The sequence below is a fragment of the Oreochromis niloticus genome, linkage group LG4, assembly GCF_001858045.2.
Source record: "Oreochromis niloticus isolate F11D_XX linkage group LG4, O_niloticus_UMD_NMBU, whole genome shotgun sequence".
Taxonomy (NCBI): domain Eukaryota; kingdom Metazoa; phylum Chordata; class Actinopteri; order Cichliformes; family Cichlidae; genus Oreochromis; species Oreochromis niloticus.
The window spans coordinates 12,858,076-12,873,993 of NC_031969.2; the positions used below are offsets into that span (position 1 = coordinate 12,858,076).

The following is a 15,918-nucleotide window of genomic DNA, read 5'->3' on the forward strand; positions in this document are numbered from 1 at the left end:
TTCAAACTCAAAGCACTAAACCAGTATTATCCCAGCAGAGAAAGAAAACTGTAACTTTAATTCTAAAAGCTGATGTTACATTAAAAAGAAAGCTGAGCAGCTGCTGTGCTCTTTTCCTTATTCTGTTTTTGCACTAAGCCATGCAACCTTCTCTGAGATTCTGCCACGTCAAAGGTAAATATTCAAACTTTTGCTCCAATGCCATCATCAGCACATAAGAACATGATGGTTAAATCAGCTGTTTCTAAAAATTCTTATTCTTGTTGGGTTTTAAGATTTCGTCCAAGATAAAGAGCAGCGGCGTGATTTCTGTGTCGACTTAAACGCTGGATCACTTACATCGGATGAAATATTATATTGATTTACTGTGTTTGGCAAAATGTTCTGCACACTGCTAAATATCAAACACATCCATATGGCTTCATGTGTAGCTAAATTGTTTCTAAATCGCTCCCCAGACTAACCGTTTTAGTTGCAAGATAAGTAACAGTAGACACAGACAGGCGAGATTTTTCCTCCCTGGAAATACGTCGTAGAATCAAGTTTTACCATTTAGACATGCAAATTTTAATTTCACACATCATTATCTTAAAAAAAAATTACAATATTGGGATGTAAACACAGGTTGCGCGACTGTGTGTGTCTCTCCTTCCTCTGCCAGATGGAAAGCCAGACAGAGCTGGCAAGACCTGCACCATCTCCCACTGGCTGCTGCGGGGTTGAGCTCATGAGAAGGGGAGCAGAAGAGAGTGAATGAGAGATGGTGGAATAAATGAGAAAAGAACAGAAGGACTCATCAAGGAGCTCTTCAATTTTGGAGAGCACTCATTTGTAGCGACCTCCCGCTGTTCCCCCCAGTCTCGATTTCTTCCCTGCTCCTGTTTTTTCACTGCCTACATCACAAGCTCCCCTCTCGACTTCCATTCACCTCTTTTTCCCCCCTCCCTCTCTTTTTTTAACTCCTACACTTCCTCCGTGCTTCTTGCTCTCTCTCTCCATCCCTTGCTCTCGTATCCAATAATTGCATCTTTTCTCGAATGGCAATCTTCAGCAGCGACTCGGTGAAAGCTTCTCTCTAATTAGCAAGGATAAGGGTGAAAACAGAAGTTGGAGGGAAAGAGTCCATATAAAATGCTCACGCTAACTCGGGGACTCTTTCAGATGCTTTTAAATTACACAAATCAAAAAAACACCAATATTATTATGCTCCTCTTTCTGTTCTATTAATGCTCCTCAGACTCACACATACTTTATTTGTTAATAATCATTAGAGATAAAAGAACAACAACAAAGAAATAAATGCTTTGCTTACTTATGAAGTGCACTGGGAGGCAGCTTGGATGTCTTCTCCATCTGGCCGTAACAGGACGTCTTGGCTTCAGGGATGTCGCCGTACTCGTCCAACATGGCTGCCGCCGCTGACGTTATGATGCCTATTCCGTCGCGAACACGCGCCTCCAGCGGGTAGTCCCAGTCATCGTACGACACCGAGATCATTCCCGATGGGAACGCGTCTGGTGTTATTTCTGGGTTGCCGGTAGTGAGTGATGGCACAATCCAGATGTATCCGAATCCGGTGAGGCCCAGAGAGCGAGCCTCCTCCAGGATGTACACCGCCTCATCTTTGGAGCAGTACAGCAGCACCACTGGAGACTGGACCTTCTTCAGCATGATCTGAGAACGGCTGTCTTCCTCCACGGCATCCAGAGTGATGATATTCTGCAGGTCCCAACCCACAAAACTAAAGCAAGGATAACGAGAAGAGGAGTGAAATGTTAATATTTAACTAATAGACTATTAACTTTGCTCAGGTGCTGGCAAGGGCAGTTACAATTATCCATTATAATTAATATCAATGTTAAGTGCAACGCGAATTCTAATAGATGTAAAGTGCTTATTGTCAGAGGGAGAGCACATTAAGCACAATAAATTGAATGAAGCTGGTCCAGTAATTATTCTCAGCTGGTTCCAGCCTACACCCAGTTAAAGGACAAGGTGAAAAAACACGGTCCTGATAATAAACATCCAAAGCAACGCCTGTGGTCATCGGGCTAATTGGTGACACTGGCGATAACATAACAGTGAAGGGATCAAAACATAATGCAGCTTCTGTCACCTTTTACACAAAAAAGGGTAATACATATTGATTTGCTACAGCGCAATCATGAGGCTGATTCTTTATAGAGTGTCGAAACTGCAGCAAAGGAAAGCAATCATGTAAAATTTCCAAAGATTTTTTTTCTTGTAATTCAGTAGCCAGTTAGCTAAAGTGGTCAGAGTGAGAAATAGCAAGCGCTCATTAAAAAAGATTATGAATTTATAGAGCATCTCTCTCATCCGGTGGGACTGGCTGCTCTTTTTCATAATGTCACGAGTAATAATAATCAGAAGGTCCCAGTACATGCGGCTAAAGACCAGCAGAAACAGAGGGAAATGGCACTTATGATCGCAATTAAAGAACATAATGCGTGATAAACTGGCGGTTTTCTGCGGTATCACAAGTTGACAGCAGTTACGAGCAGGCAGAGTGAGGATTAGGGAATGATGCTCGCATTCACACACACACGCACAAAAACACACACATACACAAGAGAGAGTGAGGAATACAAAGTGTGACACACGATAGGGCAAAGATGGCAGTTAACCATCGTGTAGGGTCCTTCAATGGACAGGTGGTGTAACATGAGAGTGATTTGGGACTTGCTGGCCTCTTCTTGCTTTTCAAAGTGATGACAGGTTACTTGTCCCAGATGACAAAGCTAATAGAGAGAAAATGATCCACATGCAGACAAGTACGCACATACACGCCCAAGGAAAAAGACACAGTACATGCTGCTGTATGCTGTATTATTAGTAAACAGTAAATAGAAGTTGATAGTCACATCTAATTTTTTTTTTTCGGGGGGGGGGGTTCTCCAGGATGCTCTTTAGTTATGCATCGGTCTCCTTAATTGAAATAGATAACACCATATTCTGTGCTTGAGACGATGGAGAACATACCGGTCTCTATTGGTCCAGCTCCTTTACATTCCCATCTAAAAACTAAATGCAAACTCCTTTAATCTGCAGATTACACAGACAGAGAGACCACCTACCCACCTGCACTCACCTGAGATGAGAAAATACACCCCCTGGTCCTCTAGGACTATATTTCACATAGGCTAATGCACACACTAAGATGTGTTCACACACAGGTCGGGCTTGTCCCGCTGAATTGTTTGATTTCTTGCCTACAAATTATGGACGTTTGGTAGTATTGAGATTCTGACCTATAACTTAGTCACTTTAAAAGAATATACTGGTAGCATGTACTAGCAGGTAACTGGATTAACATTTCTTAGGTTAATATATTTGGGCATCCTTTTAACCCGGACATGTTATAGCATTGTTTGGTCTATCCATGCTGTTGGAAAACTGATATGTTTAAACACTTTGAAAAAAGTAAAAAGAGGCAAAAGAGGTTGTTTTAAAGATAAACATGGGGTTTGTTTAAATTAAAATGTGTTTATATCTTCTGTGTGTATGACTAAGGGACCACGTCTACCATCCATGGTCAAAATAACTGTGATACACCACTCATCAGCCAGGCACTGTTCACCTCCATTCAACATATAATGAAAAAATGGTATATACATTTTTTTTAAAACTGAATATAGATCTACATAGTAAAAGATCACTTAATAACTGAACTTCCATTCTGATTACATATTCATATGTCTCATTGTTTAATCTACATGTCAATAAAACGGACCTGATAAAAGTGCATAAAATGAATTTTATAGCCTGGACTAAATCAAATGGCTTCAAAGCCCCTTGCCTTTAAGCATGCTTATCCAGTCATTTATCCAACATTAAACTGTTAATATAGACCCTAAATACATTAAACCTGATGTCATAAGTTAAGGTGTCAAATGATGTAATGTAATATTGATAGTATAAACATTTGGTGATCTCAGCAGTCAATATTTGCTAAATTAGATGTTGTTATCATGAAGTTAAAATGATACAGTGCTCTTGTAATATGTTACGCGTCCTTATTTAACCTGTTGGTCGGTTGCTGCTAAGCAGCACGATGACATCATAATCTCTGCTGAAGATAAAAACCTTCCAAGCTCTGAAATGTACCCGAGTGCCAAGTTAGCTTGCCTAACTCCTGATCATGTAGGAGGAATTTGGAGACAACCAAGCAGACAGGTTTTGTGTAATATAGCTGTAGACATGGGATGGTGTCAAAAATGGGCATTTGGCATCAAACTCTGCCAAATCAAACATGTAGAGCTGCTCGCTGTGGTGACCCCTTGTGACAAGGGGGCAGCTGAAAGCAGCACTGAAGTCAAGATCACTTCTCAAAGGCACAAATACAGACACTGGGATTTCTCTCTATATGAATATATTAAACATGTCTTACACCTGCTACCTGTAATTAAACTGCTTTAGTTATCATCAACAAAGCATAGAGTAGGAGAAGCTGTTGAATCCCTGCTGCGTCTGACATTAAGAGTAACTGCTGATGAGAAAAACCTCAGGTGAGCTTTAATATATCACAGAAACAGGCACCAGTCCTTGCCTCCATCTCCACAGTGCTGAACATGTATCATTAATCTGACCATTTTTGCCCAAAATTATGGCGTGCTGTACTTTCCTCTTTCTCTCCGCTGAAACAAGCACCATCAGTCAGAATGACCTAAAGGTGTGGCAAACAGCCAACCTGCACGTGCAGTAAACCTACTTGTCATCTCCATTCACTGAAAGGATGCTTACGAAATTCTTTTAGGCTGGATATTTTTGAAGAGCACAATGGATGTGCTTCAGTTCATCCATGCGGTCAAGGCTCTCTAGTCTTGTACTGGTGTAATGTAATTTTGATGTTGTTAATTTTAATACATTGAAAGTGTTTCTAGTTGAAAGATTGAGTTGGCAGGGTTGGTTAATGCTTTGATAATCCTGTAACATGCTGTGTGAGGATTGGGGACACTTAAATGATTAGCAGTGGAAACCCACCTGCTCACTCTTTTCGAGAGAAACTGGTTGAAAAAATGGTCAGATATCATTTTTTTAATGCCCTGCATTCTGGTAGCACTGCAGTGTGTTGTGTTCTGAGGGAACGCACACTGAGTGGTTGGCTTCTAATCTGCATAACGTTAAAGTCTAGGCTGCTTTATTGCAAATGAGGGGCTTCTGGGTCAACACAATACCTCCAGAAACTCCCCCCAAAAACGTTTAATCTAGTTACTGATCGTCAAAGGAGTTTGCAAAGAAAAGCGTCTGGACTTCTTTAAGTTGCTTGAAGACGTTTCACCTCTCATCCGAGAAGCTTCTTCAGTTCTAAGGTCAAATGGCCGAGAGTCCCAGATTTAAACCCAGTGGGAGTATTCCCCCAAAGAGGGACAGTGGGAGTATCCCTCTTTGGGGATACTGGATATTTTTGACCTTAGAACTGAAGAAGCTTCTCGGATGAGAGGTGAAACGTCTTCAAGCAGCTTAAAGAAGTCCAGACGCTTTTCTTTGCAAACTCCTTTGACTATGATGACCTGGATGACTGAGAACCTTCACAGACTAGTTACTGATCTAAAATGCAATCAGAATCCGTAACTGCATAACTTCTTTTAACAAATGTTTTTAGAAAAACATTGTGTATGCATGAGAGAAAGTTTGCATCCACTATTATCATAAAATTAGAAATCATAATTATCGCTATGATTATCATCGTGAGTTACAGTTCTGAAACTTTCATTTCATTAATACCTGCAAACCTTAATGTCATTTAATATGTTGTGTTATGTAACACACTTAACAGTGTTACAAAAACTAAATGGTTGGATGATTGCCACATATCAAAACAAACAACATAACTGATTTAATGAGCCATTTGATGTTTCAGTGCACTGCCTGCACTCTTTAATCTTTGAGACGAGCAAATGGTCCTGTTACGATGAACCAGGTACCTCTATAGGCAGCTGCCTTGCCAGAAAATACCCCAGTCCGATGTGTGCACTGTGGGCTACTAAGCCTGTGAGCCTTCAGTAACTACAAATACAGAGTGGCAGTGGCAGACTGGCCCCACAGCCGGTTGTTGGGGGATGACTAACCCTGAGGGTGGGAGACGTTTCCTGTACTATACCCAGCAGCAGGAGTGGAGTTAACAGCCCCAGTTAATGGTGAAAGGACAACAGATTAAAAAAACATATAAGGAAAAAAATGCAAGGACAAAGAACAGGCCACTCATCTGTGGAACCAGCTTCCAATTGAGATTCAGGAGATTGACACCCTCTCTCTACTTTTAAAATCAGGCTTAAAACTTTCATTTTTGCTAAAGCACATAGTTAGGGCTGGATCACGTGACCCTGAATCCTCCCTTAGTTACACTGCAATAGGTGTAGGCTGCTGGGGGATTCACCTCTCTGCATATAAGTTATTCATTAGTTATTATTAAGATCTGGCTTTTTCCACATCATGTCTTTGTCCTGTCTTCCTCCCCTCACCCCAACCATTCGTGCCAGATGGCCGCCCCTACCTGAGCCTGGTTTGCTGGAGGTTTCTTCCTGTTAAAAGGATCTTTTTCCTTCCCACTATCGCCAAAGTGCTTGCTCATAGGGGGTCATATGATTGTTGGGGTTTTCTCTGTTGATTAATTGTAGGGTCTGCCTTACAACATAAAGCGCCTTGAGGCGACTGTTGTTGTGATTTGGCACTATATAAATAAAATTGAATCGAATTGAACTGAACTGAGAACACACCACAGTATTGTTCTAACCTGTTGTCCACAGTAGTTTTCAAGATGTTGATGAATTCCTGGTAGCCTGGGAACTTTGATGTGACAATGGAAAATATGTGCCAGTCATACTCTTCCATGATGTTCAGCATGAGCAGAGCCTCCTGTTGGATGGAGGCACCAAACTGGAAGAACGTTGACTTCACATCCTAGGAGCAAAGAGAAACACAGAGATACAAGATTAGCTGAATATTTGTTAGAATACCTGTTCTTTTTTGGGGGGGGGGTTGCACTTTCCAGATTAGTCCACCACCTATTCGATCTTGGAATAGGTGATGCATCTCGGAAACATCAGTCAGCAACAAAGCATTTAAATCTTGGCACAATATGAGTACACAGACTCTCTCAGTTGCTCACCCACACACATACACACTCAAACATGCATACAGAGATTGAGAGTAATAAGCTTCTTGCAGAGGAAATATATGGATGAGGGCCTCAGAACAATTCAATTAAGACCAAATTGGATTGGTGCGGTACAGACCAGGCTGCAGAACTCTGTGGGCATGGTTCTGGGGAACAAGGGTTGCATTCACTCCAAGTCGCTCATATTCACTCCATTAAACCTGACTGAGAATCATTTGCCATTTAATTCAGCCAAACTCAGACATTAGCTTGGACAGCGCAGACAAGCACTATTATAGATGGACAAATTACCTCTATTCATTTATGCTGTATTTAAAATGACTCATTATAGTGGACTATTAAATGATGTGAAATTAGAGAAAGCAGCGAAGAACAAAAAGAGTGTAGCATTGCAAAAAGTGTGGACGAGCAAATGTGTTACCTTGTCTTTGGCTGAGTATTGCACAATCTTCGTGGCTTTCTGTTACCTTGAAATGTCAGAGAGTTCACACATACCTTATCTTGACACCACTTGTTCTGTGTCACTTGGCTCTCTTATTATGATTGAGGCAGGGTTGTGTGGAGGTCTCCTCTGTGTGTGTATGTGTGTGTGTGTGTGTGTGTGTGTGTGTGTGTAAAGCTGCAACCTGACAGCTTGGGGAAAAAAAACAACCCAAAAACCATAAAGGCTAAGAAACAGAACAAAACACTGGGCTCACACCTCAAAATTAATAAATGCGCTGCACACGGTTACACAAACTGACACATAAAGGCACACTTTGCTAGTACACACTGCCTGCGGCCTGCTTCTACCGTAATTTATCCACAGTGTGGCTAAAGTTAAAAAAAAAAAGTGAAACAGCAACCATAATGCTCTGAGTCACTGCATATTGTAATAGGGCCGAACATTAGCCTCAATCCCATATGCTGCAACAGTCAAGTCTAATCAGTTTTGAAGAGACCTTTAGAGACCTAAAAAAGGTCAAAAATCATTCCAAACCCTGCACCCATAAAAAACTATATAAAAATATGAATGGGCAATTTGCTGTGCCCAAAAAAGTGACTATATACTGCACCCTCAGTAATCATTACAACATGTAATTATCATTTTAACTAAACAAACTGCCAATATTGTTATTATTACTGGTTTACGGTGGCCTTCGGTAGTGATGATGGCTTCTCAATCGGGTTCTACAATACTCAAGCAGAAGCTGTTAAGTAACTTCTTCAGACGCTGTACTGTTATTCCATTTCATTACTCCCAAATGCATCGTAAATGGGAAACTTACGGTGGCCCTGAGAGGTCAAACTGAACCGCAACACAAGAAAACACCAGCAAAAAGAAAAATGCTGCAAAAGCACATGAAAAAAAACAAAAAGTTAAATAAAACACAAAGAAAGTAGAAAAAAAATCTGAAAAAACGTGTTTTCAGGGGAGACAATATTGTGACGGACGAGATGTGGAAGTGACAGAAAACCAAAATATTAATATAAGTACTGCACTGAGACAGGCTTAATAGAAGCAGAGGATTCATCTGTGTTGTTAGGGAGAAAAAAATGCAGGTAATGTGTGTTTTAATTGCATAATTCATATAACACTGTTTGATATTAGCCGCTTGCTGTTAGATTCTCACTTTAGCAACTTTTCCATCATGTTATTGCCCCCCCCCCCAAAAAAAATACTTCTGTTGCATTTTGTGCGTTTTTTTCTATTTGCTTGAGTTTCCTTAATTTGGAGTGCGTTTGACCTCTTAGGGCCACCGTAAAACTCACTTAGATGCATATGCTACTCACTAACTTACCATATCTATATTCTCAGGTTGGGGCACTGATTACTGTGGCACCGCACCACTCAAATCTTACTCTGTATTTCAGCCATGACATGCATGAAAGGGTAATGTAAAGGTCCAAATTCCATTTTGTGCTGTTACTAGAAATCCATCACAGTCAGATCTACACTTTCTTCAACCTGATCTTGACTCAGTTTGTGTTTTGCTACAGCGAGTGAAAATACACAGCTGTGGAAAGTACTCACACACTACTGTACACTTTTCTGGCTCAGATATACACCACACAGCCATATTCATATTCATATATTCACCATTTTAATATTTATTTTAACAAATAGAATCCACCTGTAGGCTCTGATCATACTTTGCCAAGAATAAGTATACTACATTTGGCTTCATTTAATAATATTTAAAAGGGTCAACTAGACAGACACTTTAACTACAATGACTGGTATAATTAAGCTGCAGCAGGTTTAGATGTAATTAGTACTCACATTTTTTCCCCCCTATCAGGAACACGGATTGATTATGTGAGATTTTAATAGCTAAATGTATACAACTAGTCAGCTGCATCAATTAAACATATCAAGTACTTTCTATTCCTTTAAGCCTCTCTTCTATTAGGTTACAGGGTATTGGCGTATCACCCGTTTCCTGCAGGTAAAGTTGCATTTCTCTACAGGGTAGGGTTTGTACAATATATTGAAAACGCATTGTGGGAATAAAAAGAGACACCAGCAGAAAGCACTGGATGGCTTTTGTAACCATATCGAGCACTGCATGTAATTTCATCGCCTCTGCACAACCTATCGTTTTCTTTTCCACTGTCTTGATAGCCTCCGAATAATGCGGGAATTCACTGTTTGCATTATTTGGGTCAGTGTTGGAGAATGAGAAAACGAGTGAGACTCTTCTCCCTATATCGAGACGCTTGAGTGCTTTTTAATGGTATTGTATCTGTATGTGAGGCTGGCTCACTATACTCAGATTTGAGTGTTCTTGAGTGTTTGCTCTCTGTGCAGCTCAGTGCTCTATTGTATGTTCTAATGGGGTAGAAACTGAAGCGATGCTTGAGCATGGTGGGACAGGAGGGAGGTCATGCTATAAGACTTGTCACTCCCTGTCTTCATCACGGCAGCAGCCGATGCTCCCACGCTTTTCCTGCAATATACAAAAGGATGTACACATCCAAAGGCCTGGTACTGGTAGTTATGTGTTAGCAAATATGGATAAATTAGATATGGAACAGTGTTTTTGCTTTTTGACTTGTTTTGGCTTAGACATACAAGTAGTGGAAACCATCTGTCAACATATTTGCCGGCGGTGTGTTTTTGAGCTACTGTGCCATACACTGCTAATGGTAATCATGCTGCTCTCATACTTTTTGTTCCACAGTAACTTTTGTTGAGGACAATGCATTTTTCAGCATAATAGATTTCCAGGAACTTTCTCACCCATAAAGGAGCAATTTAACTCTTTGGAAAAACACCAAATTTCAAAATGCATTTTTTTTCTCGACAGGAACAGTATATTGATGCCAAAGGCCACATTTATGCAAAATTAATTTGGCAAAAGCTAACACTGGTTATGAATAATCTCCCAAGACTTCTGATCCACTGATATTTTGTGTATACATGCGTGTCTGCACTTTAAGAGTGTGCTTTTTTTTTGCTTGTTTCTGCCAATCTGAAGGAATTCAAGCTTTAAGGCTTCCCAGGAGAGGAAAGTACCAAAAAAATCTCCCTTTTCCCTAAAATAATTACTCCTTGCTGGTGTCAAGTGAGGCTTGTGCCTGTATTCATTCATGTGAGCCAAATCGTGTCTCTTTAATTTCCCTGAATCTCATAATAGCAGATTCAGGGAAATGATACTTTACAATCCCAGCAGAAGCCAACTGCACATAGGAACTGACTGGGTTTAGGCTGGGCTTAATATTATTTTACGAGCATAAACAGAAACAAGTGCAATGAGAACATTGCAAACCAGACTTTGTAGTCTTAAAAATTGGCATTTTAATAAAAGAGATCTTAAAGAAAAAGAAAGTTTATGTTTAAAGAACCACTGGAGACTCAAATCGAGAGTGGCAGGCAGAAAAAGTCCCACATACATGAAATCAGAGTCAGACACAAACAGAAAGGAAAGCTAGAGGGCAGAGAGAAGAATACACTACAGAGGGAATGGGCAGAGCAGTGGAGAGGAGGCTGTTGAGGTGACTAAGCAGTGTATGACTGTTTCTAATTAGGACAGCTCACAATCCGTGACATCAGAAAACAGCCAATCATTTCCTCTCATTTCACCCTTGTCAAGTGTGACATGTCTTTGCTTTCCACTCACACCTTGAGCTAGTGGCGTCCGCACACACAAAACACACGTGCGTGCAAATTAACGCACAGGCTGTCACTCACAGCTCGTTCCCTTTCGCCCCTGTCTGCCACATTCCCGGTCTCCCTCCACTCTTAAATTTCCCACTCTGTTGCATGCACTCAAACACGACAACAGCGATGCACACAACAAGCATGCACCTACCCCACGGGGCAGGACAGTGTGTCTATTGAGACTGAGAGGGGAGTTATAAATAGTAGTCCTCATATCCTCTACTGCTGATAGCATCTTGCACTGTCTAGTCTTATGACATACACGCACACACACAAACACATATAAAGCTCAGAAACACACACACAGAGATAAGTGTGTATTGTGAGTTGAGATTGTAAGGCAAACGCTCACCTAGACAAAAGGTCTGATAACGTAGTAAACACGCATGTCAAAATCTGCATTTATCATAAAGGGGGTGTCATACAAATCTTCATATCACATATTAACCACAGATAGCCAGCTATCTGCTGGGTTCATGGGAGGAGAAACACACTGATATGACAAAAATTCCTCAGTGGCCAGTTGCTAAATTTAAACAGGCACAAAAATAGCTGTCGAAAAACAAGGAAGGAGGAAAAACTGAGGGAAGCAGGCAGCGCTGACCACTGACCGCTTGAACAGTCACAAACAGTGTATGGCATCACTTTATTAAGAACAGAGTATATCTGATTACTACATAAATGTAAGTCTTTTACCAGCCTGTCTGTAAACAACAGCAATAACACCACAGAGCTATACTAATGTCTAACTGTAGGCTTTAACAGTAAAAAGGAGCCCAATGTTATAGAATTTAAGCCATTTAGGAGACTGTAGTACCTGCTTAATACATCTCACCCAATTACAGATGCTTTTCTCTAACAAGATCATCAATGTTTGTCTGTCCACCTGCTAATGGTTTTTAAATTGCAGGCTTCTTTGTTAACTCCCTACCCCAATTATCTGGTATCAGTATTTACTTTTTTTTTTTTTACACTTTTTAAAAAATGATTTTATTTTTTCAGCAATACAAAATTAAAGATTTTTTTTTCAAGTTGCTTAGGTAACTTTTTTTAAATCCCACGCCCAACGTCTTTGAGTCACTGGCAAAATGAGCATATCAGACAAAAAACGACGAGCTCTTCATTTTCTGCTGCACTGCTTCAAAAACTGTATATTTTTACTGGCTTATGTAAACTGTTTTTGTCTTCTAATAGGAAAAAAAAATTAGCATAACAAACACTGTATTGTTTTTTAGTAAAGAATAGAGAGCTAACCATTTGAACGGTTGCTTCTGTTGTGCCTTTGATGAACTGTGAATAATGTTGCCATTGCTAATATATGTATATAGGAGAAGATGTGAGAGGAAGGCACGGAGGTTCAACATGGCTTAACCCTAACAAATGTGGGCAAAATGTTATGCTGCCTTTCCATATAGATATTGGTTACATTTGTAACAGTCAAATATTCACAGACTGGTGCATTATACAAGCTGACACTTCATTCCTTTGTGATGAAACCTCATAAATGGATAATTATGTTTTAGCTCCGACGAAGCCTCAGTGTGGTTTAAAAAGGCTCCTGTATTATGTAGATTATGATGCCCTTTAACAACATGTGGATAGCATGATCAAGCCAAAACAATGTCACGTAGACATAATGGGCATATCATAATCACATGCCCATTTGTGTAATTATTTAAAAGCTAATGATATTAAGGCATTGCCAAAGGTTTAACTTACACCCACCAGTCACTTTGTTAGTTACACCTGTTCAACTGCTTGTTAATTCAAATCTAAACAGAGAATAACAGCAACTCAAAGCATTTTGGTAGACACCGATAAGACAAAGTAATAAAGTTCAAATTGAGCATCTAAATGGGGATGAAAGGTGATTTAAGTGACCGTGAACCTCGTGTGGTTGTTGGTGCCAGATGGCCTGGTTTGAGTATTTCACAAACTGCTGATCTGCTGGGATTTTTACACACATCCATCTCTAGGGATTGGAGAGAACGGTCTGAAAAAGAGAAAATATCCATTGAGCAGCAAGTCTCTGGGTGAAAATGCTTTGTTGATGTCAGAGAAGAATGGCTAGACTGCTTCAAGTTTGTAAGAAAGCAACAATAAATCAATTAACCACTTATTGAAACCAAGGCATGGAGAAAAGCGTCGCTGAATGCACAACAAGTCGAACCTTGAAACAGACCAGGTGCCACTCCTGTCATTTGAAACAGAAAACCGAGGGTTTAATGCACATGAGTTCACCAAAATTGGACAATAAAAACTTGGAAAAACATTGCCCGGTCTGATGAGCCTCAATTTCTGCTGCAAGATTCACATGCTAGGGTCCCAATTTGGCAAAAACAGCATGAAAGCATGGATCCATCCCGCCTTGTATCAGCGGTTCAGACTGGTGGTGGTATAATGTTGTTTTCTTGGCACACTTTGGGCCCTTAGTACCAGCTGAGAACAATTTAAATGCCACTGCCTCCCTGAGTAGTGTTGCTGACCATGTCCATCCCTTTACCTCCACACTGTACCCACTTGTGATCGCTGGTTTCAGCTGGGTAATCCTCCATGTCACAAAGCTCAGCTCACTTCAAACTGATTTCTTGAACAGTTTGAAGTCCTCTCAAATGTCCTCTCCAGTCACCAGATCTCTCCAACAGATCACTCTTGGGATCTGGTTATGTCATGTCAATACAAACCAAAATCTCTGAGAAATGCTTCCAGCACTTTGTTAAATCTGTGCCAAAAAGAATTAAAGAAGTTCTGAAGGCAAAAGGAGGTTCAACCTGTTACTAGCAATGTGTAGCTAACAAAGTGGCTGCTGAACGTACGTCCATTACAGATGATATTTTAAAAAAGTTCTTTAGTAGTCACAAGACTGAATCAAAGCTGCACATAAACCTATATGAGATTCTACAAAGTAAGGCTCTTCAGGTTATAGTCTCATACTGAACATTGAACTTTAGAAATGTCTTTCTACTCACGGCACATTGTTCTACCGAAATTGCAAACGTTTCTTTGGGATTTACACGATCACAGTGTTTTAAAACAATAAGCAGATCTCTGAGAGGCACTTTGAATAAGAAGGTGGGCTTTTAAAGGCTGTTGATGTGCTGTGGTGTGAACGAGTGGGGGGAGCCATACATCCTTTGTTTGTGTTGGATCATAATTGTAGGGAAACAGTAGCCTTCAACTGCAATAGCGGCTACACACAGACAGAGAGAGTGAGGCTGTATTTGACGTCACAGAGGAATATTTTTGGCATGAATGCAGTCCGTTTTAGCAGATAACACACACTCGCGCGCGCACACACACACACACACACACACACAGAGGGGGAACGGAGACCTATTGGAAGTTTAGCACATAGGAACACTGCCCGTGTGCACGCCTGTATGTTTGTGTATGTGTGTGTTATTGCTGTGGTTTCCTCTGTCAGGACTTTTTAACAAGCATTCGAGTCCCCACGGGGAAACACTGACAAAATAACATCATCCCTCCCTCCCTATCCCCTCTCTCCCTATCCCCTCTCTCCCTATCCTCTCTCTCCCTTCCTCTTTCTCTCTCCATTTGTCTCCCTGTGCTTGCCCTCTTCTCCCACTCACTCTCTTCTCTAATAAGTCCAATATCTTCCTCTCTATGTCTTCCTTTCTTTTTCGTTAGCGCTCCATCCAGAGGCCCTGTCTTTTCTCACCTCCCTCTATCCATCTTGCCCTCTCCCACTCTCTTCTAATAAAGCCAATATGCTGCTACCCTCCTCTGGGAACCAAATCTTACACCTAAGCAGAAACAGCCATCCTCAACTCTTGGAGGGTAATTTAGCATTTTACCTTAAAAATCCTCTTATTAAAAATGAACAGCCACATAAGATGTCACTGAAAAAGAAAAGTCTTGTTATTTCTTGAACTTTTTTTGGACCTTGCTGAGTGTCCTTAAAATAAGGCATAAAAGAAAAAGTCTGAGGTGACAGATGTTTGCAAGTGGGGAGAGGAATCACCCAAAAATGTAGTAATCTGATTACAGTGGCCTCTTCCCCCACCACAGCCCGGCTTGTTATTTATCTCGGCACTATTATCTCTGCTCTCACTCCGCTTTGGCATACTGTGCGTTTTCACACCTGCCACACAGACAGAAAATGTGGGGATCATTATGAAAATTATCATCACTATCGAAAATTGCCAAAATCAGCAGCCATAACCATCATAATTAGTCCCGGTATTTTTGCTGTGTACCTAGTTGCCTAATTTCCGTCTTTCCCTCCACCTCCCCCCATTATCTTCGTACTATTTTAGGTTTTCGTTTTCTTCTTCTCCTTCCTAGTTTTGCGCCCTTCAATTATCTTTTTTAAAAAAAAAGTAAATCCTTAGTTTCCCAGCTTCTGTCTTACCTCGTTCTTTTAAATGAACACAAACAAAACACCAAAAAATAAAAAATTCAAAAAATTCCCACCACATGAGCTGTGGTGCTAATCACAATAAAATAGGAATTTGAATTAGGAAGTCACTGCACGCCCTTATTGAATAGATAAGTAATATTTTGACAAGAAACCTCTTTGTAAGGATTACTTGTTGAAACATGTTTTCTTTCTGAAGTACTGAATAAAGTAATCCTGTATGGAAGCACTTAGTGTGCAGTCGCCTTAAAGAGTTTT

General features: G+C 40.5%; 1 protein-coding gene across 2 annotated transcripts in view; it reads right to left on the reverse strand.

Moving 5' to 3' along the window:
- Nucleotides 1–15,918, reverse strand: part of grin2aa (glutamate receptor, ionotropic, N-methyl D-aspartate 2A, a) — a 162,588-nt gene that overhangs the window by 51,348 nt on the left and 95,322 nt on the right. For both annotated transcript variants that reach the window (XM_019358061.2, XM_025906858.1), the window contains 2 exons: nt 6,755–6,921; nt 1,313–1,741 (listed from right to left, as the gene is read on the reverse strand). In XM_019358061.2, coding sequence (XP_019213606.1) covers nt 1,313–1,741; nt 6,755–6,921 — 596 coding nt within the window. The remainder of the gene's footprint in view (nt 1–1,312; nt 1,742–6,754; nt 6,922–15,918) is intronic.